The 27,733-nt window shown below is 42.8% G+C and overlaps 3 protein-coding genes across 8 annotated transcripts; 2 read left to right on the forward strand and 1 right to left on the reverse strand.

Annotated features, from left to right (window-relative positions):
• The first annotated feature begins 9,764 nt into the window (after positions 1–9,764).
• On the forward strand, positions 9,765–14,077 carry LOC542322 (polyubiquitin). Its single transcript, NM_001329666.1, has 2 exons — positions 9,765–9,848; positions 12,247–14,077. The coding sequence occupies exon 2, from the start codon at positions 12,247–12,249 to the stop codon at positions 13,846–13,848; it is 1,602 nt and encodes a 533-aa protein (NP_001316595.1). The 5' UTR covers positions 9,765–9,848; the 3' UTR covers positions 13,849–14,077.
• A 2,217-nt stretch (positions 14,078–16,294) lies between these two features.
• On the forward strand, positions 16,295–19,795 carry LOC100192080 (uncharacterized). The gene is made up of 4 exons (NM_001137503.1): positions 16,295–16,592; positions 16,718–16,909; positions 17,062–17,224; positions 19,170–19,795. Exons 1-4 carry the CDS (start codon positions 16,368–16,370, stop codon positions 19,616–19,618), a joined length of 1,029 nt encoding a protein of 342 aa, NP_001130975.1. The 5' UTR covers positions 16,295–16,367; the 3' UTR covers positions 19,619–19,795.
• A 537-nt stretch (positions 19,796–20,332) lies between these two features.
• LOC100192091 (uncharacterized) lies at positions 20,333–26,931 on the reverse strand. 6 transcript variants are annotated; one of them, XM_035966616.1, is made up of 12 exons: positions 26,589–26,892; positions 25,330–25,910; positions 24,938–25,075; positions 24,798–24,831; positions 23,737–23,872; positions 23,597–23,653; positions 22,487–22,584; positions 22,319–22,390; positions 22,003–22,190; positions 21,371–21,561; positions 20,879–21,067; positions 20,337–20,712 (listed from the first exon to the last, which is right to left on the reverse strand). In XM_035966616.1, the coding sequence occupies exons 2-12, from the start codon at positions 25,397–25,399 to the stop codon at positions 20,677–20,679; spliced, it is 1,209 nt and encodes a 402-aa protein (XP_035822509.1). In that variant the 5' UTR covers positions 25,400–25,910; positions 26,589–26,892; the 3' UTR covers positions 20,337–20,676. The 6 variants fall into 6 exon arrangements, with proteins under 6 accessions (XP_008676471.1, XP_035822509.1, NP_001352444.1 ...); NM_001365515.1 differs by lacking the exon at positions 25,330–25,910 and having other exon boundaries at positions 20,394–20,712; positions 26,589–26,833; XM_008678248.3 differs by lacking the exon at positions 20,337–20,712 and having other exon boundaries at positions 20,819–21,067.
• Between the last annotated feature and the right edge of the window lie 802 nt (positions 26,932–27,733).

Consider the following 27,733-nt stretch of genomic DNA (forward strand, 5'->3'; position numbering starts at 1 on the left):
CTCCGATTTCAATCAAACATGGTCTCCTTGAGATTGAAATATATTGCTACTTGCTTGTACTGATTTTTCTTATTGATTAGAAGAAATACGATGAGGTACATCGAAAACGCGGATTTTCCTTATGTTTGATGTGTAAAATAATATTTTGACTGCTTTTGTATTAAGGCTAAAGCATGTGCAAGTGTGAGCATTGCTCGCCTGAAGAACTGTTGATGTCTTGGCATCACGTATGTACTTTTATTACTCTTATGTGTACGAGCTTACTAACAGACTTGCTGAAATCCATGGGTGAATCTAATGTTTCATTCTTGCCAACAGTTCACTCCCAGTACCGGTTTCTCTCATTGTAATCCATACTACGTTGTCTAGCAAGGAAAGGTAACAAGTACTCACCATTTACCTATTCATGTATTCAATCTGTTCAGATATTACGTGGACACATTTGCCAATAGTAGATTGCATCCTTTACCTTGATGAAAGATTCTGAACAATTAGATCATCCCAAAGAGACTGGTGACACACGTATTTGAGGATAGACGGAAGGAGAGCTTGAAAATAATGACCAAAACAAGTAGTTTGAAACTTTGAATATCCACAATTCTTAATAAATCTTAACAAATATCAGAGTAACATGTTGAGACGACAATTCCTTACTTACAAGAAGCCAACAAAGGGAAGCAGATTGGTCAAATTGTCTCCACTACTTAGAGGAAAGACTGAGAGAACTTAATGAAGAGAAATAATAATTGAATAAGTACTAGCAGCTAGACAAACATAGAAGATCAACTGAGTATACTATATTGGACCTTGATAACTTAACCTTGGTTTGTGGTGGTAAGACTATCCTTTTTCGTTAGTCAACCTGTTGTTCGTGTAATTTTAACTTGGTTCCATTTCTCTTCCTCTTCAAGAGATGTTGAAGGGCATGCATGAAATGAATAAATGATGGCATCCTGTGATTTACCTGCTATCAACGCTCTACCACACATCTTGGCTATTCATCAGTCCTATAAATAGAACAAAATAAGGTTCTGGAACCTTCGATCTTATGGCCATCAAACTGATAATCCTTGTATATGCGCTTGTAGTTTTTCTATCCTTTTGATATTCTCAACTTTGCTTGCATTTCTATGTATCCTTTTGTTATATATAAGCATAGGAACTAATCGAGTTTACTTTATCCCTCCAATTTCCTTTCCAAATTGGGGTGTTGACCCTCTTAAATTGTGTCTGTCGATGTGTTATTTGTCCACAATTAAACGTGCTAACACGAAGAAAGTTTTGTGTCAGGTTCGGTATATTTAACCCTCCAATTATGATCACTTGTGGAGATATACTCTGCTCTTGTTTATGGAAGCTTTATACTATGTATTTTTCTCTACATATAGGTAAGCTATGTTAAAAACAGTTTTGCTTATGTCATCGTCAAGGACCACATTCTTCTTGAGATTGTACCTGCATTTGATTCTCTTTTGTAGCTTTGTACTACGGGTCACCATAAGAATTGGACTTTAGGTTATGATATTCTGATTGTGAACATGACTTTAGAGTCCCACCAAAGCATGTGTAAATTGATGCTTTATAGTAGAGATTGGTTGTTGACACAATTTGTGAAATTTATGAGATATTGAAGTCGATGATAATATATGTGTTGTTTGCTTTCATGTAATCATTGTGCACAAACATTTTATCAAATAATTTATATGTCGTCGTAACGCACGGGCATCGTACTATAACAATATAATACATATATACATAAGTTATCGTGTTATTATATGGTTCCGTTGCAACGCACGGGCACTCACCTAGTTCACAATGAAGAGTACAATAACATGTCAGCTTATTTCAAGATGAGACCGTATCCGGGTAGTGTAAAATAGAAGACACGGATTTGTAGATAACATTGTTTAATAATATTTGCAAAATTTTGAAAATAGTAAATAAGATAGAGGATAAGACGCTGGGGCAAATTATGAGTTATGACGAGGTCCAAGTAATGCATAGAAACTACAACGAAATAAAATAGGGGAGGATTCGTATCCGTGGCACTCATAGGACTTGATTGGTTCAGTTTTTTGGGAACTATTCTATGAATCTGGCTATAGAGAGAATCTGATTGTGCAGTTGATTTTAGTATCGTGGAGATTACATACGGAGAAAGATAAAATAGTCTATAGGATTTATAATGTAGAAAGTGATAGTTTCCTACCCGGTCGATTCTGTGTTCACGTTAATTTTGAACGATTTTAACTAAAGTGATTCTCATAAAAACGGGCTGAAAAATTGAACGTTTGATAGTCTGCAGCAGCTTCTGGTGATCAGAAGCATAAAAAATCTGAAACAAACAAGGTCATAGTTTCTTCTTTTCTTACAAAAAGGAGTAAATAGATGTATATACTTGCTCTCTTTAGGAAAGCAAAATGTATGGGTTAGACGGTCTTCAACAACGTCTTCTATATCTATCATCTATATTTGTCTTTTACAGTCTCCTCTAAAAGATTTTATCTCCTATATCTCCTTTCTCTCCAACAGCATTCTCCAAATCATGTCCTCTATAGGCAAATATCTATATTAAAGACATTTTTTAAATTTTTAATTTTTTGTACATATGTATTTGTCATACTCTCAAATGTATTATACATATTTTAGTTTTGCTAAACCAGTTGTTTAAAGCATTCAAATAGATAAAGAACCGTTTACAGAAACTCTATATATAGATGATCCAGCAGCGTTCTCTAAATTTAGGGTACAATAACCTTTAGAGGTTCTTGTTGGAGCTAGTCTTAGATGATCTGCTTGTTTGGTTTAGATGTATATTCTTAAAAAAACTAATTATCTATAAGTTGCGAGAAAGTTAATATACTCTTGTACTTATTTGGTTGATTGAGATTCTTACTTTTAAGAGCGAATCTATCTCAGAAAGTTGAATCAAACAGTTCAGCGACGCCAGAAACGAACAAAGCAGAAGGGCAGAGACAATACCCTACCAGCATCAGCACCAACAGCACGAGGAAACTGATTGTAAGCATCCGAACAGCAGCGTTCGCTTCGTATTAAAGTCAGCTATTTAGACTACTGTAGCTGTAATTTATAGAGACAAAACACGTTATAGAAACGGTAGACACCGACACAGTTTAAAATCAATCAAATAGGCTTGTAGTTAGATTTCAGAGCAAATAGATGAATAATAAACAAATTAACAAGCGAGGGACTCGATTGCCAAACGCCTGCTGTCGCAATCAGCAGTTGATTTGATTATGTGTCTGCTTCCACTAGTAGAGAGGGTGTCGATCACAGTTTGCTCCAAAACCGAGGAATTTGTGAGGCACAACTGCACAAAAGCAAAAGGCAGTGTTTCTCTGATGCGTTGGCAAACCACTAGCTACCCTACCACCCACCAATTATGCAGCCCATAAAGTTCGAATAACGCAAAATAATTAGGCCTCCCAAATAAATATAATGGTGCCGTCCAATTCAAAAAAAACATCATTGTGCTGCGTGAAAAAAATCCATTCACGTCCCATCAAAAAACTCGTCCTATTTTTAAACAATGTTTCCTAAATTTTATCTTCGAAACAAAAATACTTCTCGTCTTTTATAGTGCATTCTAAATAATTACAACTCTCTATATAGCCTCTTAATCAAGGCGCGGTGCATGATGGCGCGCGTGGATGGCCACCTCGACGCAGACGGCTTTAAATTACGTGGGCCCCGCACTACCCCACTTCCCCACCACTCTTCAGTGGGGCCCACGGCGGGGAGCAAGGAGCCAAGGACCGGTGAAAATGTTGCTTGCGTGTGCTCTCACGTTATACGTTAACTAGTTAATTGTCCACACATTAATATAGTTTCTATATATTATATAATAGGCTTTATTATAATAAAGAACAAAAATGTGTATACTCTATCGGTTAGTTAGATATGAATATAGAGCTAACAATCAATATCAAAACTCCTATTTATACATAATTTTATTTTATTTTGTATTAAGGTATTACGTGTCTCGATCGAATGGGGTTGGTAATCTCTTACTGTTTTAATTCACCTAGATCCAGACGCATTCGAACAAGCTCTAAGGTTTCTAAGGTTGTCCGCGACGCTCGCCGCACGGTCGTCCCCTCCTCTTGCATGGCGGCTACAGAAGCGCCTCCACGCCCGCAGCGTGGCCTCCTGCGAGGCCCTCTAGCTGGCGCAAGTGAATAGGAAACTGCCACAGGTAGTGTGAGGGCGTCTGCTCCGCTTTCACTGTTCATGTGTATGTTAGTTTCTTAATAGGTGTTAATGTGTATGTTAGTTTTTTAATAGGTGGAGAAAAAATGGTTTTAGTTGTAGTGGGTAGGGGAAACCGCCATGAGAGATAAAAAGGTAGAGTGTGAAATGTTAATGATGTGACATAAAAATGATATATAGGAGAAAAAAAATAGAGAAAACCGTTGCGAATAGTTTAAGGGGAATATTGACGCGGTACGATGGTTAAAAGTAGTGTTTTTTATATATAGTACTAGTGCGTTACGCGCGCCCATGCGCGCGTGGTTGGGCTTTTTTTTCATGGTTTACTTAAAGCAAATTGTATATAAGTAGTTACAGCAGTCATTTCGTGTTACATAATTATTTGGGAATAAGCTCAGTTCTAAACAAACTATATTGGTACGTATCACTTTTTTTCCTTTTTCCTATTGCTACATTTTTTGTAATATGGAGAATGGTTGTTATAAATAGTTGTTTGATGAGAATTAAAGACCGTCTATGTAATTAGACTAAGCATCCTTTGTGTCTTTTTAATCATGTTTTAATAAATTGTCAAAAACATGATGTAATGTCCATGTTTATATGGCGTATTCCAAGATCCAATATAGGAAACCAAAGAGTGTAGAGTTATAAGAGAAATAGGTCACAGTACGTACCAAGTTGCAATATATTGTACTTCTACATCCAGTAATATTTTGTCTAAAAAGTTTGCATAAACAAGCATAGTTTTGGGAAGGTTTCAACAACAGGGTTGTCTATATATGTAGACAAAAGTCGTTGAAATCCAAAAGTGACGAAGCTCTTCTTATGCTTGCAGAAACCGAAACCTGTGTATAGATGAGAGTAGGTTAGTTGCGCTTAAAAACGTTTGCTAGAGATAACAGGAGAAGTGTATACGAAGCGTCTTAAATGTTGTTATACCTTCATTTTTATGAGGATGGCATGGCTAGCTTCATTTTTGGGGACATGTATGTAGAATCTGGTTTGCCTTTGTTGCTAGCCTGGATGTGCTTTATCCTGCACGTGCCACATTGTATTAGTATATGTAGAGCTGAGAGACATGTCTTGTTTTCGGTTCACGGATGAATTTATTCTGTTACGTACTTCTTTGGTGGCGATGGCAAATCATTGTTCGTAAGCTCATCATCATGTTTGTCAACAATCTGGGAGTAAGAGAATCTATTGTGTTAGTTAATGCTGGTGAATCAAACCTGGAGAGCATTTTATTTATATTAATAAATTGTACACATGCTTATCTTATTAGCAATCCTGTTTACCATCTAAACTGGATGTCTTGACAATACATGGGTTTCTGTTTTTCTGAATGTATAGAAGCTAGACATAAAAGTATATCGAAAATACCTCTGCATTGTGCGATGCAACGGAATACTCTAAAACGCGTCAAACCTGTCAAATGCATTATATTGGTTTATATATCTGTAGGATGGTTTATAGAAGATGTATATTATATTCAGTGAGGAGTTTTATACCTTGTTTTCCTGTTTTGTAGAAGTTGATAACATAGCAAACGATGTCGCGGGAGAATCTTGTGTGGCTATAGATCCGAATTCATCATCTTGTTTCAGTAGCTGTTGTTGAGGGTAGTTCAGCATGATAGATGGTACCGAGGCTTGCCTCCCATGACTTGTTAACAAAGAGAGAATAGAGAAGACTTTGTTTGTCACTGAGAATGCTGACATGTTAATAGTATCTGTGAAGGTAAATTTCAAAGATACAATGGCGGTCAGATCTGAACTTGCAGGATGTCACGGATGCGACGAGCTTCACTAGGAGTCATAGATGATGGGGCACAACATGCATTGCCTTGCTCTGCCAATATAAATTTATCAACATATTCTAATCCATGTTCGAAACCCTTTTCCCCACTTAGATTCTGGTGATGTGTCTAACGACAGTACCAAAAATACTTACTTCTTTTCTTTGTATTGTTTGGATTAGAACGCTCCATCTCATATTAGAAGTTATAAACTTGCTTATCACAATGTTTCTATCAATTTCAGATGTATTTAGGTTATGAACCTGCACTTTTCTAAAAATACATAATTATATTGAGCATAGGCTCTATTGCATAGAAAAATATGATTGTGGCCCACAAAATCAAACTTTAATGTACCAATCGTGCATGATGTAATAGAGGTAAAAGACGTGGATGACAGATAAGCTACACTATATGATACCTAACTTGTTGCTAAAACACATAGGCACATGCACATTGCTAAGAATCCTAGGATCAAATTACTTAAAATGATTGGAAAATAAAACGATGAATGTTTTACATAGTTATAGGAAAACAAGAAAGAATCAAAGTGTGTCAAACACGTAAGCTAAGGTAACAGAATGAAACTGTAAAAACTCTACAACTACGCATGAATGATCTGTAAAAGTTTGTGTCAAGTACCTCGTCGATGAAGTCACTGAGGCTCAGAGGTATTGTTTCACTTGCTCGATCCCACCAAAAAGCATGAATTAGAAGAACCTAAAACATGTGTAGCACACAAATTCAGTGTGAAAAATGCAATTGCATAATCTTCACTCATAGTGCAGTGGAGGAACAACATGAATTGAAAAAGATTAAAATTAGCATTACTTACCTCGCTAAACAGATTTGCAAGGGTTACACGTAATGTTCAATGTGTTTAGTTCCAAATTGCTTCCTTTTTGGAACAACAAAGGTTCTAGCAATGTATTTAGAACAAAGAATTAAGTTTTACGCACATCGGTAGTAACACATTAATAAAACATTATAGGAAGGATGATCTAGGTTTGTATAAAAGCATACCTCCGTGTATTAGCCTGCATGCTGACTATACTGTCCACTGGCTATAGGAGCCGATCTGAGAAAACTTATACATTTTTACATGTAAAACACGAGGAAAAATTGATCTTGAGGAGGAACTGGCAATGCAAATTATGTGCAGCACAACATAGTGGGGTTGGAAATCCAAAAGAAGGCATAATGAAAATGTAGGAGACGTATCAGATATCGGATGGAAACGTGTTTGAGTAAAATATAAGAGTAACTCCAACAATAGCCCTAAGCAATAAAACAAATTGAAATATAAGGCCTAAACAAGAAAGGTGAGCTCCAATAGGAGCCTCATTTTAATAAAATTCATTTAAATGTTTTGGGGCTCAAGCTAAAGAGTATTATATTTGGGACTCACAAACGCGCGGCCCAATAATGTTCGCGGTATTTCCAACCTCCACTAGATATTTCACGGAGACAACTTCCTCGCCGCCACCGATCCAGACCGACGCGTCCACCCCAATCTCATCTCTGGGTCACCCCATTCGTTTCTCGGTGACGAGCCACCGAGGAAGACGATCGTCCCCTTTCCATCTTGCTCGCCTTCTCTCCATCATCCTGCTTCCCCGTGGTTTGTCTCCCAGCTCCTCTCTTGATTTGCTAGGCTCTTGTCTATTATCTCACATCTCCCCTCCCCTTGATCTGCTAGGTGCTTGATGGATTGAAGTCTGCCATCCCCACGGTCGCAGGCGCTAATGAGGGCTTGACGATTTTCTGGAAGCAACCGGAAAAAAGCTAGGCGGGAATGACGTGCAAAGTGGGAGAGAAACAGAGAGGACTACGTACAGGAACATGAGGTAGTTGCAAACGTAAGCCATTTTAGGGTCCATGATTGGAATTGACAATTGAATTTGAACCATAAAACAAATAGAATAGGTAGTAAATTAAATTATAGAGCCTAACTATAAGGCTTATGGTTGGAGTTGCTCTAAGGACGACAGAAAAGGGACATTTAGAGAGTTAAACACAAGCTAGAAGTAATAAGATTATCCTAATTAAGTTTCACACATAAACACACTATCTAATTTATCAATGTTGTATGTTTTGTTTTACCCAAAACTGTGTGTAATAAAAACAGATTGGGATTGATACAACATCATGAATTGTAAGACAAACATTATATACGGTTACACATAAACACACTGTCTAATTCATCAATGATGTATGTTACATAGAATGAGATTGGAAAACCAAAACAACGAATAAGCAAACTGCAGGAAAAGTATGCAGTGGAAACCAACCCAGATTCGGACGATAGGAAAGTATCATGTGAATGATTTGCCAGGAAAAGGAGAGGGGTAAAAAGGGGCGAAGATTTAGAAGATCTAAAGCACAAGAACCAGAGATTAGATTGAACAATAGGGAACATGGAGCATCCTTTTTTTCTTCAGGGAAAAACTGAAAATCCAAACCATGTTGAGCAAAACCGAGTGGGATTGGAAACCAAAAAACCCGAGATAAAGAAACTCGAGAAAAAGCATGAAATCGAAACCAACTTCAGTAAAACAAAAGGAGGACAGAAAAGAAAGTCGGAAGGTATAAAGAATACATTAACATTCAGTGAAACAGCATGCTGTCTTCTTCTTTTTTTATGCACAACAGAGCATACATATATACCTTCCCAGGCTGAGGACTTGGCGGAGGAGAGCCGCGGAGAGGATGGCGGTGCAGACGGTCTGGACGGGCCCGAAGACGGAGACGAACAGCGGGCCCTTCCTGCCCAGGCACCACGCTTGGAACGCCATGCACGCGCCAACCGCGGCCCCGCCGAGGACGACGATCCCCGCGACAAGCGTGGCGTCGATCCTGGGCGACCCCATGCCGAGGAACCTCCCTTCCAGGACGAGCCGCAGGACGGCGGTGAGAGAGGCACCCGTCGCGGAGGTGGCGCAGCACATGGTGAGCAGCGCGGGGAAGGCGGCGAGCGTGGCGGCCTGCAGGACGGTGACGAGCGCGAAGACGGTGACGCCGGCGACGAGGCAGCAGCAGCCGAGGATCCAGTCGTAGGAGGAAGCCGGACCAAACCGGGCAATGCAACCTGCAGATGCACTAGACGGAGGAAACGAGGAGGAGGAGAAAACAGAGCAAGAGCAGGCGGAGAGAAGATAGAGCAAAACACGAGTGAGGCACAGCGTAAGCACTCGGTAGAAGTCTCCAGAGGCGAGGTGCGCACAGGAGAACAGATGAGTAAAGTCAGCCAAGGATCCACGATCCAACGGCTACGAATTTTTGGAGTGACGTGGATAGGCTCAAAGGCGCCATTTCCATCCGGCTTTATAGTATTTTAAAAAAATTCATTTTCCTCCCTCTAGTGTGTGCGGAGGCGTGAGCCCGTTTAACGGCGTTGAGAAGTCTAACGGACACCAACCACAACCAGGAACCAGCGCCGGCCGCGCCGCCGAGTGAAGCAGACTGCATACGGCACGGCGCGGCATCTCTCTGGCTGCCTCTCGAGAGTTCCGCCCCCACCTTCCCGCGGTAGCGTGGTGGTTTCGCTTTCCGCTGTCGGCATCCGGAAGTTGCGTGGCAGAGTGGACGGAGACGAGGCCGGGTCCTCCAGCTCCTCTCAAACGTCACGGCACCGGCATCCGGCAGCCAGCGCGGTCCTTCCCAACCACTCGTTCCCAACCCATCCCCCTTCCTCGCCCGCCGTCATAAATAGCCAGCCCCATCCCCAGCTTCTTTCCCCAACCTCATCTTCTCTCCTTTTGCTCGGAACGCACACACCGCCCGGTCTCCGATCTCCGATCCCCGATCCCCTCGTCGATCCAAGGTACGGCGACCATCCTCCCCCCCCCCCCCCCCCCCCCCCCCCCCCATCTCTCTCTGCCTTCTCTAGATCGGCGATCCGATCCATGGTTACTTGGTTAGGGCCTGCTAACTATGTTCATGTTTGCGTTAGATCCGTGCATGGACGCGATCTGTACACACCAGACGCGTTCTGATTGCTAGCTAACTCGCCAGTACCTGGGAATCCTGGGATGGCTGTAGCCGGCCCCGCACGCAGACGGGACCGATTTCATGATTCTCTATTTTTTTCTTTGTTTCGTTGCCTAGGGTTTCGTTCGATCGATCCGCGTTATTCTTTATTTCCATATATTCTGGTACGATGTTGATACGGTTCGACCGTGCTGCTTACGTTCTGTGCGCTTGTTTGCCGGGTCATTTTTACCTTGCCTTTTTTGTATGGTTTGGTTGTGGCGATGTGGTCTGGTCGGGCTGTCGTTCTAGATCGGAGTAGAGTGCTGTTTCAAACTGTCTAGCGGATCTATTAGATTTGGATCTGCATGTGTGACATATATCTTCGTAGTTAAGATGATGCATCTGTATGTGTGACATGCGGATCTATTAGATTTGGATCTGTATGTGTGACATATATCTTCGTAGTTGAGATGATGCATCTGTATGTGTGACATATATCTTCGTAGTTAAGATTATGCATGGAAATATCAATCCTTTAGATAAGGACGGGTATACTTGTTGCTGTGGGTTTTACTGGTACTTCGATAGATGCATATACATGATCTAACATGCTTAGATACATGAAGTAACATGCTGCTACGGTTTAATAATTCTTGAGTTGATTTTTACTGGTACTTAGATAGATGTATATACATGCTTAGATACATGAAGTAACATGCTCCTACAGTTCCTTTAATCATTATTGAGTACCTATATATTCTAATAAATCAGTATGTTTTAAATTATTTTGATTTTACTGGTACTTAGATAGATGTATATATACATGCTCAAACATGCTTAGATACATGAAGTAACATGCTGCTACGGTTTAGTCATTATTGAGTGCCTATATATTCTAATAAATCAGTATGTTTTAAATTATTTTGATTTTACTGGTACTTAGATAGATGTATATATACATGCTCAAACATGCTTAGATACATGAAGTAATATGCTACTACGGTTTAATTGTTCTTGAGTACCTATATATTCTAATAAATCAGTATGTTTTAAATTATTTCGATTTTACTGGTACTTAGATAGATGTATATATACATGCTTAGATACATGAAGTAACATGCTACTACGGTTTAATTGTTCTTGAATACCTATATATTCTAATAAATCAGTATGTTTTAAATTATTTCGATTTTACTGGTACTTAGATAGATGTATATATACATGCTCGAACATGCTTAGATACATGAAGTAACATGCTACATATATATTATAATAAATCAGTATGTCTTAAATTATTTTGATTTTACTGGTACTTAGATAGATGTATATACATGCTCAAACATGCTTAGATACATGAAGTAACATGCTACTACGGTTTAATCATTATTGAGTACCTATATATTCTAATAAATCAGTATGTTTTCAATTGTTTTGATTTTACTGGTACTTAGATATATGTATATATACATGCTCGAACATGCTTAGATACGTGAAGTAACATGCTACTATGGTTAATTGTTCTTGAGTACCTATATATTCTAATAAATCAGTATGTTTTAAATTATTTCGATTTTACTGGTACTTAGATAGATGTATATATACATGCTCGAACATGCTTAGATACATGAAGTAACATGCTACTACGGTTTAATCGTTCTTGAGTACCTATATATTCTAATAAATCAGTATGTCTTAAATTATCTTGATTTTACTGGTACTTAGATAGATGTATATACATGCTTAGATACATGAAGTAACATGCTACTATGATTTAATCGTTCTTGAGTACCTATATATTCTAATAAATCAGTATGTTTTTAATTATTTTGATTTTACTGGTACTTAGATAGATGTATATATACATGCTCGAACATGCTTAGATACATGAAGTAACATGCTACTACGGTTTAATCATTCTTGAGTACCTATATATTCTAATAAATCAGTATGTTTTTAATTATTTTGATATTACTGGTACTTAACATGTTTAGATACATCATATAGCATGCACATGCTGCTACTGTTTAATCATTCGTGAATACCTATATATTCTAATATATCAGTATGTCTTCTAATTATTATGATTTTGATGTACTTGTATGGTGGCATATGCTGCAGCTATGTGTAGATTTTGAATACCCAGTGTGATGAGCATGCATGGCGCCTTCATAGTTCATATGCTGTTTATTTCCTTTGAGACTGTTCTTTTTTGTTGATAGTCACCCTGTTGTTTGGTGATTCTTATGCAGATGCAGATCTTCGTCAAGACTCTCACTGGAAAGACTATCACCCTCGAGGTGGAGTCCTCTGACACCATTGACAACGTCAAGGCCAAGATCCAGGACAAGGAAGGCATTCCCCCGGACCAGCAGCGGCTCATCTTCGCTGGCAAGCAGCTCGAGGACGGGCGCACACTTGCCGACTACAACATCCAGAAGGAGAGCACCCTCCACCTTGTTCTCCGCCTCAGGGGAGGCATGCAGATCTTCGTCAAGACCCTCACTGGAAAGACTATCACCCTCGAGGTGGAGTCTTCTGACACCATCGACAACGTCAAGGCCAAGATCCAGGACAAGGAGGGCATCCCTCCGGACCAGCAGCGGCTCATTTTTGCTGGCAAGCAGCTCGAGGACGGGCGCACGCTGGCCGACTACAACATTCAGAAGGAGAGCACCCTCCACTTGGTGTTGCGTCTCAGGGGCGGCATGCAGATCTTCGTGAAGACTCTGACTGGCAAGACTATCACCCTTGAGGTCGAGTCTTCTGATACCATTGACAATGTCAAGGCCAAGATCCAGGACAAGGAGGGCATCCCTCCGGACCAGCAGCGGCTCATTTTTGCCGGCAAGCAGCTCGAGGACGGGCGCACGCTTGCCGACTACAACATTCAGAAGGAGAGCACCCTCCACTTGGTGCTGCGTCTCAGGGGTGGCATGCAGATCTTCGTGAAGACACTTACTGGCAAGACGATCACCCTTGAGGTGGAGTCCTCGGACACCATCGACAATGTCAAGGCCAAGATCCAGGACAAGGAGGGCATTCCACCGGACCAGCAGCGGCTCATCTTTGCTGGCAAGCAGCTGGAGGATGGCCGTACCCTTGCAGATTACAACATCCAGAAGGAGAGCACCCTCCACTTGGTGCTGCGTCTCAGGGGTGGCATGCAGATCTTCGTGAAGACTCTTACTGGCAAGACGATCACCCTTGAGGTGGAGTCCTCAGACACCATTGACAACGTCAAGGCCAAGATCCAGGACAAGGAGGGCATTCCACCGGACCAGCAGCGGCTGATCTTCGCCGGCAAGCAGCTGGAGGATGGTCGCACCTTGGCTGACTACAACATCCAGAAGGAGAGCACCCTCCACTTGGTGCTCCGCCTCAGGGGTGGCATGCAGATCTTTGTGAAGACATTGACTGGCAAGACCATCACCTTGGAGGTGGAGTCGTCTGACACAATCGATAATGTCAAAGCCAAGATCCAGGACAAGGAGGGCATTCCACCGGACCAGCAGCGCCTGATCTTTGCTGGCAAGCAGCTGGAGGATGGCCGTACCCTCGCCGACTACAACATCCAGAAGGAGAGCACCCTCCACCTGGTGCTCCGCTTGCGAGGTGGTATGCAGATCTTTGTGAAGACCTTGACTGGCAAGACCATAACCCTGGAGGTTGAGAGCTCCGACACCATCGACAACGTGAAGGCGAAGATCCAGGACAAAGAGGGCATCCCCCCAGACCAGCAGCGTCTGATCTTCGCCGGCAAGCAGCTGGAGGATGGCCGCACCCTAGCAGACTACAACATCCAGAAGGAGAGCACTCTCCACCTGGTGCTCCGCCTCCGCGGTGGTCAGTAAGCCATGGTTCATTTAAGCTGCTGCTGTACCTGGGTATCTGCGTCGTCTGGTGCCCTCTGGTGTACCTCTATATGGATGTCGTCGTCTAATAAACATCTGTGGTTTGTGTGTCATGAATCGTGGTTGTGGCTTCGTTGGTTTAATGGACCTGTTGTGTCCTCTGTGTTGTACCCAAAACTCTTCTGCAGCAGTATGGCTTGAATCCTTATGAAGTTTGATATTTGAACTTAAAAGTCTGCTCATTATGTTTTTTTCTGGTTATATCTCCTAATTAACTGCCTGGGATCAAATTTGATTCGCTGGTGTTTATTGGACCCCTCCAGGTTCTTGCTTTCTACCGTTTCTTGCTGAATGTTAACTTGATTCTGTCAGGCTCAGTTTCCCACTATGGCTTACAGCTTAACGTGTTTGGTTTGTTGAATGTTAACTTGGTTTTGTCAAGCTCAGTTTTTTACTCTGGCTTACAGCATAACATGTTTGACTTTTGGTTTTGCTGCTTTGTTATTGGGTTCTGGGTAGTTCTTGATGAATCCAAAAGATCATGTGCACAGCCATATTATCTATTTAAGCGATCCAGGTTATTACTATGAAAGGATGCCTTCTAGCTAAGGAGTAGTTAGGTTTTTTCTTCAAGGTTAAATTTTCTCGATGCTCTAGTGTTCCTGTGACCATAATCATAATAATTCCTTTGAAAGCTCTATGGTCCCTGGAAGCAGGGCATACAATGCAAGACAGCAACTTGATCACATCAACTGAAGTATACAGGGTTCTCTTAACTCTTGGTGACTTCGGTTTAATGGACCGGTTGTACTCGTGTTCTATCCGTAACCGTTGTGATGTCTTGTGTGTTTGGTTGCGGGATAGCTGGGACCACGACGTTTCCGTCTAATTCTGATGGATAGCTATAGACGGCACTGAGATGGTTATATTATAACCTCTGATCCTGAACTCTACGAGATCGTCTCATCCGTCATTGCCACCAAATACACCATTAAATTATGAATAAGCTGTCAGTTAAAAGTCTGCTAAATAGGGCTGTTTCCGGTTATTTCTCTTGATGTTGCGTGAGGATAGATTTCTTCAGCTGGTGTTCATCAGACATCCAGATTCGTGAGGACAGATTTGTTCAGCTGGTGTTTGTGTTTCATTAGACATCCAAGTGTCGTTCCTGGGCAGAGACGCCCCAGGTTCCTCGGTAGACGCAAGAACTTGTCTAGCTGGTATTCCATGATTCCATCAGACACTGTAGGCCCCCCTACAGTAATTTTTACTTCAAAAAAATGATTCCATCAGACCTCCCGTTTCTTACTAGCTAAAACTTCAGTTCACTGAATGCTATTAGCTAGCTACAGGATCTGAAAAGCTCGGTCCTTTAGTCCGGCTTACACTTCGTTGCAGCGCTACTGGGTTCTGATCGCTGGTTCTTGCTAAATCCAAAATATCGCGTAGGATTGTATTTCTTTCTGGTGGCTGAATTGGAGGGCAGGCTATGGCTTCATGTTTTCTCGAGAAAAATTGGCTGCAAGGTGGTGACCAGCTGCTGCCTGCTCATCAGCCGAGTGCACGCAGCCGCAGGTGATGCGCAATTGCGCATGCTTTGCCTACCTCACAGTCACAGCTTCCATCCCCTCTCGGTAAAAGAGGAGCTGCTGCATACAGCGCGTGGCCCAAGAACCGAGAGGATGCCTGAAGGAGATCTTCGCTTTTTGATCGGCTCACTCTTTCTCCACGACAGAGCCCGTTGATCGACCAGTCTCATCACAAGACCGGCCCACGCACAGAAGAGTGACGATTGTGCGTCGGTGACGTATACGCCGCATGGAAACGAGAACAGTGCAGCGAATTAATTAATTAAGAAGATGATGACCTGAAAGAGGCGATGATGAGCCGCTGAAAGTTGCGCAGAAGAGGCCGGGGCCAGCCAGCTAGCGAGCTAGGGGGGGCTTTGAGGCCATGGCAGGAAAGGAAAGGAAAGGATCATGTTCTTTTCTTGCTCTTTCTTCCACCCACTGCAGACGCCGACGCCGATGCCTCAACCTCAACAACCGCAACCATGGACGGTGAGGACTGCAAAAGAGACCGCACGAATCGCATTCCTGGTGGGCACACACGCACACGTGCTGCCTGGCTAGGACTAGCTAGGAGTGGGCGGGTGAAAGCGCTGCGAAACTTAACCGGGATGCAGCTTGCGGCCTCTACCATCATAGCTCGATTCGATCTCTACTGCTGCTAGCTGCTGCTGCAAGAAACCCTATCGAATCCCCTTTTTTTTATCTGAACAATTCGATCAGTATTAGGCTATTAGCTCTGCAAATGTCAGTGTGTTAGTTAAGCAAGCTCGATCTGGAGTGTGTGTGTGTGTGTGTATGTAGGCCCAACGCAAAACAAAGAAAACATTCCATGTATTTATAGACCATCGTCTCGTCCCAGTCCACAGACCTGTGTACACTCGTACTCGTCTCTTCTTCGCCACACACACACACGGCTGCTAGTGTACACAGAGGCACAGCAGCAGGAGGATGGCCGTAGTGCCGGCGGCGCCGGTGGTTCTTGGAGTGGCCATGGTGCTCGTCGTCCTGGCCGCCAGCGCCGGCGCGGCCGGGCAGCTCAGGATGGGGTTCTACGCCGAGAGCTGCCCGGGCGTGGAGCGCGTGGTGGGCGACTTCGTCCGGCAGCACGTCCGCCGCGTGCCCACCGTCGCCGCCGCGTTGCTCCGGCTGCACTTCCACGACTGCTTCGTCAGGGTACGTGCGTGCGTGCGTGTGCGTGTCAGCGTGTGCGTCGTCCATTGCGTGGCGTGGTGCCAGCCTGACCGCGGGTGTGTGCATGTGTGTGATGTGTCCCACCACGCGCTCGCTCGTCCCAGCAGGGCTGCGACGCCTCCGTCCTGCTCAACTCCACCGCCGGCAGCGTGGCCGAGAAGGACGCGCCGCCGAACCTGACGCTGCGCGGCTTCGACCTCGTCGACCGCGTCAAGGCGCTCGTCGAGGATGCCTGCCCCGGCGTCGTCTCCTGCGCCGACGTCCTCGCGCTCGCCGCCCGGGACGCGGTCGTCGCCATCGTGCGTGAGCTAGCTCGTCACTCCACTTTCCACCACGCCACTTCTCGATCTGGTGGTGCCTGGACGATGGATGGATCGTCGTCGACCATGCACGTACGTACGTACGTACGAGTACGAGCTGACAACTGAGTGCGTGCTCTGGGCTCTGGCAGGGCGGGCCGTCGTGGCGCGTGGCGACGGGGAGGAGGGACGGCACGGTGTCCGCCATGCAGGAGGCGCTCGACGACATCCCCAAGCACACCATGACCTTCCCGCAGCTGGCCAGCCTGTTCGCCAGCAAAGGCCTCGGCGTTCGTGACCTCGTCTGGCTCTCAGGTACGGTACGGTACCCTCTCCTCTACATGATTAGATCTAGAGATGGCAATGGGGACCCGATCCCCGATTTCCCGCGGGGAATTCCTCTATTAGGGGATGGGGATGGGAAAGTTTCTTTCCCCATGGGGATGTAAATGGGGAAAAGTTCTCCCCCGACGGGTAAACGGGGACGGGGATGAAGAAGCATTCCTCATCCCCGTTCCCCGCGGGAACCCGTTAAACTTACATGTGACAATATTTTTATGTAATAGTTAATGATAAAAGTAAAGAATTATCTTGTCAAGAGATCACCCGTTGTACAAATACATTGATTTTAATGTGCACATAATGAATTTTACATTTAACAATGTGTATAAGTGACAATATTTTACATTAATAACAAATGAAATACGATTTAATTATAATTTAAGCGGGGATGGGGATCCCCGACGGGGATTTATCCTCGCGGGAACGGGGATGGGGAAGAAATGTCCCTCGCAAGCGTTCGTGGGGATCCCCGCGGGGAATTTTTTTTGTCGCGGGGACGGGTTTGAGGAGCTAAAACCCGACGGGGAATTCCCCGTTGCCATCCCTAATTAGATCAGTTAAAAAAAGGTTTTTTTAAATTGGTGCTCTTATAAAAAAACCCTTAAAAAAGGCATGCTTAAGTACATATCAGTAAAAAAAATTAGGGATTATTCCTGCCACTAGATCAAACGTGAGTTTCACAAAAGTTCGATCGGAGAGGGAGATTAAAAAAACAAAAAGCCGGCCGGCTTGGTAACTCTTGAGTCTGGAGAGATCGAGGCGTAGGCCGGACACTGAGCTGAGAGAGCCTGGTTCTGCTTGCCCATTCCTTGCATGCTGATTGGGCAACAGCAGTGCGTGCAAAAGCAGCACGAATAATGGACGCTTTCGCTGCCACTCCTATAAACAGATTCCTCGAGCACGAATGATGGGCGTCTTGCATCAGATGCTGAATTCAATAGCCTGGCCGGGAAAAAAAATCCTTTCAGTCCTAAAAAAACATTTCTTTTCACTGTATAATTTCATATTAGTTGAGCACTGACCGTTTCTGATTCCTCTGAAATGAGGTTCTTGAATTTAGCTCTCTTTTTTTTCACAAAAGAAAAACAGTGCAGCGCCTGAATTTTGTGTGTGCGTGTGTGCGCGCGCGCATAGGTCAGAGGTCATACTGCATTAGCTTGTTCATTTTGACTTTTTTTTTGGGTTTTTTAAATTGGTGTCCTTAGTTTTGGCGGTGGTGTGCTCACCTATACTCTTAGTCGTGTTTTTTTACTTAGTTGTGTCTTTCTGTTCTATAGCACTGGAAGTGCACAGCTGAGCAAAAAAACACGACCTTAATTTTTTTGGGTTTTTAAAATTGGTATCCTTAGTTTTGGTGGTGTGCTCACATATACCCTTAGTCGTGTTTTTTGCTTAGCTGTGCCCTTCTGTTCTATAGCACTGGAAGGGCATAGCTGAGCAAAAAAACACGACTAAGGGTATAGGTGAGCACACCACCAAAATTAAGGGCACCAATTTAAAAGGGTTTTTTAAGTTGGTGCCCTCAGTTTTGGTGGTGTGCTCACTTATGCCCTTAGTCGTGTTTTTTTGCTCAGTTATGCTCTTCCAGTGCTATAGAACAGAAGGACACAGCTGAGAAAAAACACGATTAAGGATATAAGTGAGCACAGTAGCACACCACCAAAACTGCGCAACTTAAAAAACCTACTTTAAAAACCTTTTTTTTCTTTTTGCTCCAAGAAATCAAGCTGTTCATCAGCAACTTGAAAGAAACCCAGCTGCCAAAAAAAAAGGCATAGAAACAAGTGTTCAATAAATCTTCCACGCAAGTGCAGAGGCCGTTCTCTATCTAGCTAGTCTTTGCACGCGCATGCAGTCGTCCACCGCCAACTGTTTTCTAACACGTGGAGTTGAATGCCATGCCACTGATCGCGACCAGGCGCGCACACGATCGGCATCGCGCACTGCTCCTCCTTCGCGGACCGCCTGTACGGCTACCCCGGCGGCGGCGTTGGCGCGGCCGGCAACGACACGGCCGACCCGGCCCTGGACGCGACCTACGCGGCCAACCTGCGGAGGCGCAAGTGCCGGGCGGCGGGCGGCGGGTACGCGGAGGACGGCGTGGTGGAGATGGACCCAGGCAGCCACCTGACGTTCGACCTGGGCTACTACCGCGCGCTGCTCAAGCGCAGGGGCCTGCTCCGCTCCGACGCCGCGCTGCTCACCGACGCGGCGGCGCGCGCCGACGTCGAGGGCGTCGCGGCCGGGCCCGAGGAGGTCTTCTTCCAGCTGTTCGCGCGGTCCATGGCCAGGCTGGCGGCGCTGCAGGTCAAGACCGGCGCCGAGGGGGAGGTCAGGAGGAACTGCGCTGTCGTCAACGGCGGCTAATGCATGTAGCTTCTTGCCTTTCTTCTTCTTTCCCTTCATGGCCATTACTGCTAGCGAATACTGTGATTTTGCTCTTGCATTTTGGGTGCTTCACGCTCGGGTGCAATTATCATGTCAAAGAAATTGTTACCCTCTTGCTCCTTTTGTTAGAGACTTAATAGAATTGTTTGGACTGGCACTAGCACTACCTTCCCGGTTTTTAAGTGGTGATTCGTTGAAGATGGTGGGCATTGTTTTTTTTCTCAAAAATGCTGGCAGATAGGTGTATCTCCTACATCTGGTTTGTTGAAGATTAATATTGATGGTTCCTTTGTCCAAGCTAACAGCATGGGTGGGGTTTTGTGTCTCGTGATCACAGAAGAGACAGTGTGTTGGCGCAGGGGCGGGCAAGTTGCTGGACATACTTGATGCTCTTGTGGCTGAGACATTAGCCTGCTGGAAGGCATTTGCAAATGTTGTGACTCATGAATGATAGATGATGATTCAAGTAAGCAGGTGCGATGAGATTTGACACCCACGAGTCCTAACACAATACAATAGGTATGATTGGTTGAGAAAAGCCTAGAGCACACGCGTATGCAGACCGACATTCTCATGTACAAGCAACCAACTACGATCTCACGTCGGTTGTCTCTGTACAGTCAACCAATCACGCCCAATGTAAACCTGCCAATGCATCACATCCAATGCCACCAAGCAGCGCATCAACAGCCGAAGATCAACGGCTACCATTCAAATAATACTCCTACAAAACATCAGTCCTACAAAACATCAGTTTTCAAGTGCCGCGAACAGCACAGCAAGACCACCCAAAAGTACCAGGGCACTGACAAGGCTGGCTAGCTAGCCACCACGTGGTATATTAGGTACAGGTAACAGGGCATGTTGCCTTCATCAAATTAACAAAAAAGTTGAGTGCTTAAACCGCATCCACCAAGGATCATTAATGACGATTCTTTTTATGCAAGGTAAACTCCAGCATCAAATACATATTACATAATGCTTTACACAGGCGCGAGAGCTATATAGCTCATTCCAGTACCATCTCGGCATTCTAATCATTCCACGTCGACTTCCTCGTCATCAGCCTCGTACTAGGAAACAAACAAAACAAACTGTGAGCATGTTGTAGCAGATCAACAGAAGAAAATGAGGAACTAGGCAATCTGGTCGCAAGTGCAAGGTTTGTCATTTTCAACAGGACGCAAATCCATTTTTTTACTCTGTTCTTCGAAGGACATAGGATGCAAGGTTAGTCACCTGCTCGTAAGTATTAACCACCGGTGGTGGTTGTGGGGGCATAACAGGCGACCTAGTTTCGTCATCAGCATCATTTTCTATTGATGTGTCACGTCTATCCTCCAGTTCAACAGCTTCAAACAGATCGTCCAAAGCATGAGCAGCCATACCAGTGGAGGGCAAAACATGTTTGACCGGAGATTCTTTGACCTGTAAGTTTAAAATTATCTACTCAATAAAAGTTTCAGCTCATACTACGCACAGTCCGAATCATGTCAACAACGGTCATGATGAGCTAATAGGACCGAGGACAAAGGAAGGCTACACAATTTTATATATCGCTACCCAATTGTTAAGATGTTTTAATGAGTAAGCAAGAGGTAACAGAGCAATGAGGGTCGACCTCAAACATATGCACAAAGATAGGATGTTGTCCATGTTAAACCAGCCAGCAGTGACAACATGATATAGATAATATCATAAAATTGAGTTAGCACGTGAAAAATATTGCACCTTGTCGGTGTTGGCTGAGGAGACAAAGTTGCCTATCTTATCCTTTTCATCTTCCCACAGTTTCTTCTTCAAATATAAAGATTTTGTTGGCTCGGTTCCCTTGCTTAGTTTTTCAAATCCTGCAATAGTACCTTCAAACCTATATTTATCTGGCCTAGTTGTGTCAGAGTCCCGCTCTCTTCTTTTCTTCACTGAAAAGGACAAGATTAAACATGAGTACACAATTAATAAGACATCTTAAACACGGCAACAAATGTTGCTGAGATCGTAAATGGAAAAAAAAACTCTCCCTTGTCAAAGAATATATTATTCATTTGGACAAGACAAGGTCAGATGTTATACTTTAGAAGTAGTCACATTCTAAAATATCATACTTTCAAATGAAGGGGACACTTCATTCAGTGTTTCTAAAAAAGGGTAGCCAACTAATCATGTCAACCCTATTGTTTGAAGTTCCACGAGAAAGTATTAGCTGCTAGGGAAGGCTCGCTTAGACTCCAAGAAATGAATACATTAACAACAAGCATAGAAGAAACGGATGCTAATTAAGATCAATTCACATCATACTAATGTCAACCTCAAGCCAACATCATCACTGTACACTCTTCAGAGACAGACTAAGCTATACCCACCGGCTTTCGCTTCTTCACTTGTTGAGTATGGTATTGATCTCTTCTTAGCTATAGCAGCATTTGGGCTCCTTTCATAAGGAACATTTGGATCTTCATCAACATTGATACTAGAAACTTCTTCATTAGCACCACGCTTCAGAATATCTGAAGCAAGTAAATCACCGAGTCTCTCAAAACGAGCTTGTGACCTGCGCAATTCCATTTACTTAATAATAGCCATCAATTCATAATCATGTAAACATGAACTGATGCAATAAGTCAAGACAAAAAAGATTTCCAAATTGTTAAGCTGAAAAGTGATGAAAGCACAATGTACCTTTTTAATTCTTCCTGTGCTTTCAAAAAGCGAGCATGGGCTTTAAGGAACTTTTTAATTTTTGAGGTCATCCTACATTGGAATTTTACAAAAAACATGATAATTATATACTTGAAGACACCATGGAGCTACTGTATAAACAAAAGAGGCGCCCTATTGTACAAGTACCTGTGGCATTCCTCTTTCTCCTTCCTTAACTGCAGATCAAGATCATTTAATCTGCTAGAAATCTTGCGCACTTCAGCATTCTTCTCATCCAAAATTATCTACAGAAGGAATAGTTAATACGACCATCGAGTCTGAATTTACACAGAATACGGATAAATGTTCAATTGTGCAGATTCAGAGTTAAAAGAGTATGTGTCAATGATGACTTTAAGGAATTAGAAACTAAAAGAAACATTATCAGCATATAAAGCATGTAAATAAAGACACTAAGAAGAAATGCTTATGCTAATGATATAACCTAGTACTCCGTTCCAAATTGTAAGTCGTTTTGGCTTTTCTAGATTCATAAGTTTTACTATGTGTTGTATATCTAAATGGATATAAAAAACCATGTACCTAGAAAAGCCAAAACGACTAACAATTTGGAATGGAGGAAATAATAGGCAATAGGCATTGCGAAGCAAGGAACACACAGAAACTTCTACAAATTACTGCTCCTTGCTCCATCAAAATGTTTAAAACAAAGATACAAACAGAATAGTTATTGCAATCAGCACTGAGAGTAGAAAAGCAGACCCAGTGCCGAAAGCTCCCACATGAGTGGCCTAGAGAAGGATAAACCGAGGCAAGCCTTCCCACCGTAAATGCGGAGAGGCTGCTTCGAACCCATGACCTGGTGACTCAGTGAGACAGCTCTCACCACTACACCAGGCCCTACCGTTCAATCAGCACGGAGAGTGAAGCACAAAAATGAAATCATCAAACTAAGCAATTACAGCATGATTGATGATGAATGGTCGGTGTCCCACAATATGAACAGAATGGTTAAGCTTACAACAAAAAATAGACAAGACAATTGTTATCAATTACAATTACCAAGTTCTATATACACCATTTTTTAGCCAGTATAGTAGTGCAAAACAAAATAGAACACCTAAATCTGACCAAAGATATTAGATTGTTCCGATGCATGAAATCCAGAGCCCTCCCCCCCCCCCCAACCACACACACACGCACACCACGAATTACCCATAGAAACATCACCTAAAAACTGACATGGTTTACCAGCATGCAATATATGATAGTGTAATAGAGACTGTCAAAACTAACCTCCAAGAGAGATTTATCATCACGCAAAAGTTCCATGTCCTGTCTTATTTGTTTGAGCTGCAGAAAAATCTTGCTTTCAATTACACAGAAGGGTGTGCTAAAAGGTGATGTGGAGCTACAAAATGTATAATGCATCACACCTGTATTTCGTGATCCTCTTTATCATCACCACTTAACAGTGTCTCCTTTTTTCTATCATCATTATTGTCAGAGACACTGAGACTCCTAGATGAGTTAGTTTCTCCATCATCAGGCTTCTTATCATGCCTCATTTCACTGAGAGAGAGTGGAAAAGTAAGCTACAATATCAATATGTTCCATATTTCACATATTTATTGGGAACCCAAAAAATCAGTAAGATAAGAGTTCAGAGGTATGTAACTTATTCTATTCAGAATATTTTATCAGAATAAGCAATTATATTTGTAACAAGCAGATTTGGTTGTTTTTTTAAGAAGTGCATTAGAATTGGACACATTAGATAACCACAAACAGATACCACATCATGAACTTAGTAATCGTTGACATAAAATGTGCTTGCATGTTCTCTAGGGGCACATCTTACATGCATATGCCAATACAGTGAATAGTATGGTGAATAAATGCCACAACTGTGAGTTTGCAAAAATATGAAAATAATGGTTTCAGAGAGGATGCTTTAACATAATATTCAATGTTAAATATTTTTAGTTATTTGAGTTCCAAACTTCATAATTTAAAAACAAAAATCGACCTGCGGGGAGGGGGGGTAGATAGCCCTCGGGCATTATATTAAGAAGAAGACCTTCTCACACAGGTCGAGAAAACCCCAAACCCCTGCCCCACCCATACACAGCGGCACCGTAGCCCATGTGAGAAACGACCGCGACCGGGCCTTACACATGTGCTTTGGCGTGGGACAGACGAGGGGGTTTTTTAACCATAGCCCGAAATTCGCCCCAACGGGGAGTCGAACCTAGGACCTGAGGAGTGCTACTCAGGTCACCTAACCAACTCGGCTAGAGGCCCTTTCGCGACTTCATAATTAACAGTAATGAGAAAATTGCATCATGTAAACAAGGCCGATAAGGCGATAACAAAAAGATAATGGGAAACAATAAATAAACAAGTGATAATTTGAGCAGTGGACACAGCTGTGTTACATTTGTAAAAGCATATTTACAAATGAATGACTTAATCATATATTAAATGAATTGCATACCTCTTCCTACTGGGAGACCGTGAATAGCTAGATTCTGCAAGTAAAATTTCAGTTTTAATAATTTATATGCAACGGACATGGAATTCAATTTGAATGTAATAGAAGTGTCAGGTCCAGATTTAAAATAAGGCCATAATTACCCCTTTCTTGGGAATTTGGTCGTCGGTCACGAAGGGAGCGATGGCCCCTGGAATCTCCATCAGGGGAATGCCTCCTATGAGGTGAGCGCCTCCTATCAAACCTATCTCTAAAGTCACCACCTCTATAATCTCTTCTCCCTAGAAGTCAGGATAGAGAAAAATTTATACAAGAAAAGGATAAATGAAGCTGAACAAAAAATGTGTCAATATGAACTAATAGAGATAGGTCACCCATAAGCCTGTAACCTTACCACAGCCTTTGAGCTATAAGATAATTCAATGCACAATAAGTAGAAGGGTCTCCAGGATAATATCATTAGCCACAACAAAGTAGAGCCAAAAATTAATGCCATGGGTAGATACCAAAGTATGGTATGAAACCACTGACATACCCATTAAGATGATACCAAACTCATAATGTTGATTGTTGAAAATCAAATTGATGAAGACCATGAACAACATCACATAACAATTATGACAAGTTGATGTCTTCTATAATCCCAATATCACAATATAAATCTACTATCATTTGTCCAGATATCTTCCGCGGCGACTTGCAAGAATTACAATAACTTGCAATTACCAGTGAGAATAACACTTCCCAATGATCTAACTGATGCACAATATTCAAGGGTATGTGCAATTAACCGTTAAAGCTGCTAAGCACATGACCATAGCACATCAAATGTATTATGGACATCATTCAGTGGAGTCATCATCCAAGATACTGATATGCCCACCTTCTTGATGTAGGGACAAGCATTACAGGTCACAATAAATCGTTGAAATGCCAACTGAAGAATCTATATAAAAGTCATCTTATCCTCTGGCAGCAGTTGAATCTAATAAATCTGCTCAGGAGTCTGCTAATTTGAATGGTAGTTAAATCAAAAGGCAACCAGTAAGAATGCCGCCTAATTCTGCAGACTGCAACAAGCTTCCACTTGTGAGAATTATTTTCTATCTGCAGCAACTGAGGTTGAATTGAAGCACGAATTTAATAAAACACACGAGCACTTAATACAAAACATAGAGAACATGCTACTATAAAATCATGGAGAAAAAATAAAGTTCCATTTGAACCACGATGTCCAGAGGTACATTAGTTACCCGGACTGACACCAGTATAATTATAAACACCGTGTCAGAATTCAGGTGCTATTCGGCATTTCAAAAAATCTGCTAAATCATACACCTAAATCGGACATTGATACCCAGACACATGTGGTTCCATGTCCATGTATGTCACCCCTTGTAGCTCCACAGATGGTCAGTGACTGGTGGTTTAGGGCCATCCATAAAGATGGCAAAAAGTTAAATATCCCCCTTTTTTTGCTGCACCATGGCCTTTCTTCTTCATCTCATAAATTGAATGGTCACATACCGTTGTTCTTCCGAAACAGATAGATCACATGGATTACATGAGCAACCATTCACGGTAGGGTGCAGAATTAGTGACATCTTACAACAAAACCTACCAATAAAAACAATACGAGGAACATGATTTGCAGGAAAAGAACATACAACCAGACCTCCAGATCTACAACGAACGCTACACCACCAGGGGATCCCGATCTCAGAGGTTAAACATTCGACTGAAAAGAAAAGCGTACGAGAGGATAATGGGGGCACGAGAGAAGGCTGTGTATACCGGCGCGGGGTGGGAACGAGGTGCGCGATCCGGGGAACCGGCGGAGCTCGGCGTGTCCGTGCGCGAAGCTGCATGTGTCGCGGGAACAGCCGCCGCGCTGCCACAGCGCGCACAACTTCGTCTTGTAAGCCGGCCCGCGGCGCGGGGGACCCAGCACCCCGGGCGGCGGCCGATCCCCCCGCTCGCGGCTGGGGAATTCGCGCTCGACCGATCGATCTCTCATCGCGTGGGTAGGGTTTCGAGAGTTGGGAGGAGCAAAGCCCTGTAGTGGAGGCGGCGAGGAAGGGGGAGACGGGAAAAGTGTTAGAAGTGATTGATGGTCTATGGTATGGTTTAGGTAATGCCGTCCGCAACCGCAGCAGCCAGCAGGTGCACGCGGCAGTTACTTTGATTAAATTAACATTTTGATTTTTTTTGTTTATCTCAAATTTCTCTTTAAATTAACATTTTTCTTTGATTCTCAATTTTTTCGTATTTACTCTTTAACTCATTGTATACAATAGAGTAAAATAAACTGCTTAACATCAGTTTTTTATACTTCTTTGAGCTAAATATGATAAGATTTAGATTTTTTTTACTGTCATTGTTGTGCCGAATTGACCCAGAGAGATACACTCCCTTCGATTCCGTATTTCTGGGTTTTGATAGAGATGTCATATCTAAAGTGCAGCTTTGGCTATGGTATGTTTCTGTAAAAAAAAATAAAAGAAAAGTATTAAGATACCTTTTAAGAATAATCTATGCATGTCGTTACGGTGTCTTTCAATTACATATTGAGGTAATTATTGATAATTAAAGTTTTAAGTTTTTGGACCATGTTTGTTTGACTCCAAACATAAAGTCAAACATAAGTCAAACATAGCTAGCCAACAAAACACATATGAACACAAATGGTAATTTTTTTATGTTTTATGTTCTATACTCGAGCATAGTATATGTTTTTTAAAATAGAGTAAAAATAAATCAGGTCATATCGAACTTAGCCCCCCGTTCAACATCGAAGGCATAGGCATGACATGATGATCGGGCTGGACCGACACAGGTCCAATGGATAACGGGTCAGGTCGTGCTCGAGCTAGGCTAAATTAGGTCGTGCGTTGAGGACCCTGTCACCACCATCCTCGTCAGTCGATCGAGACTTTTGT

This window comes from Zea mays, chromosome 4 (genome assembly GCF_902167145.1).
Source record: "Zea mays cultivar B73 chromosome 4, Zm-B73-REFERENCE-NAM-5.0, whole genome shotgun sequence".
NCBI lineage: Eukaryota > Viridiplantae > Streptophyta > Magnoliopsida > Poales > Poaceae > Zea > Zea mays.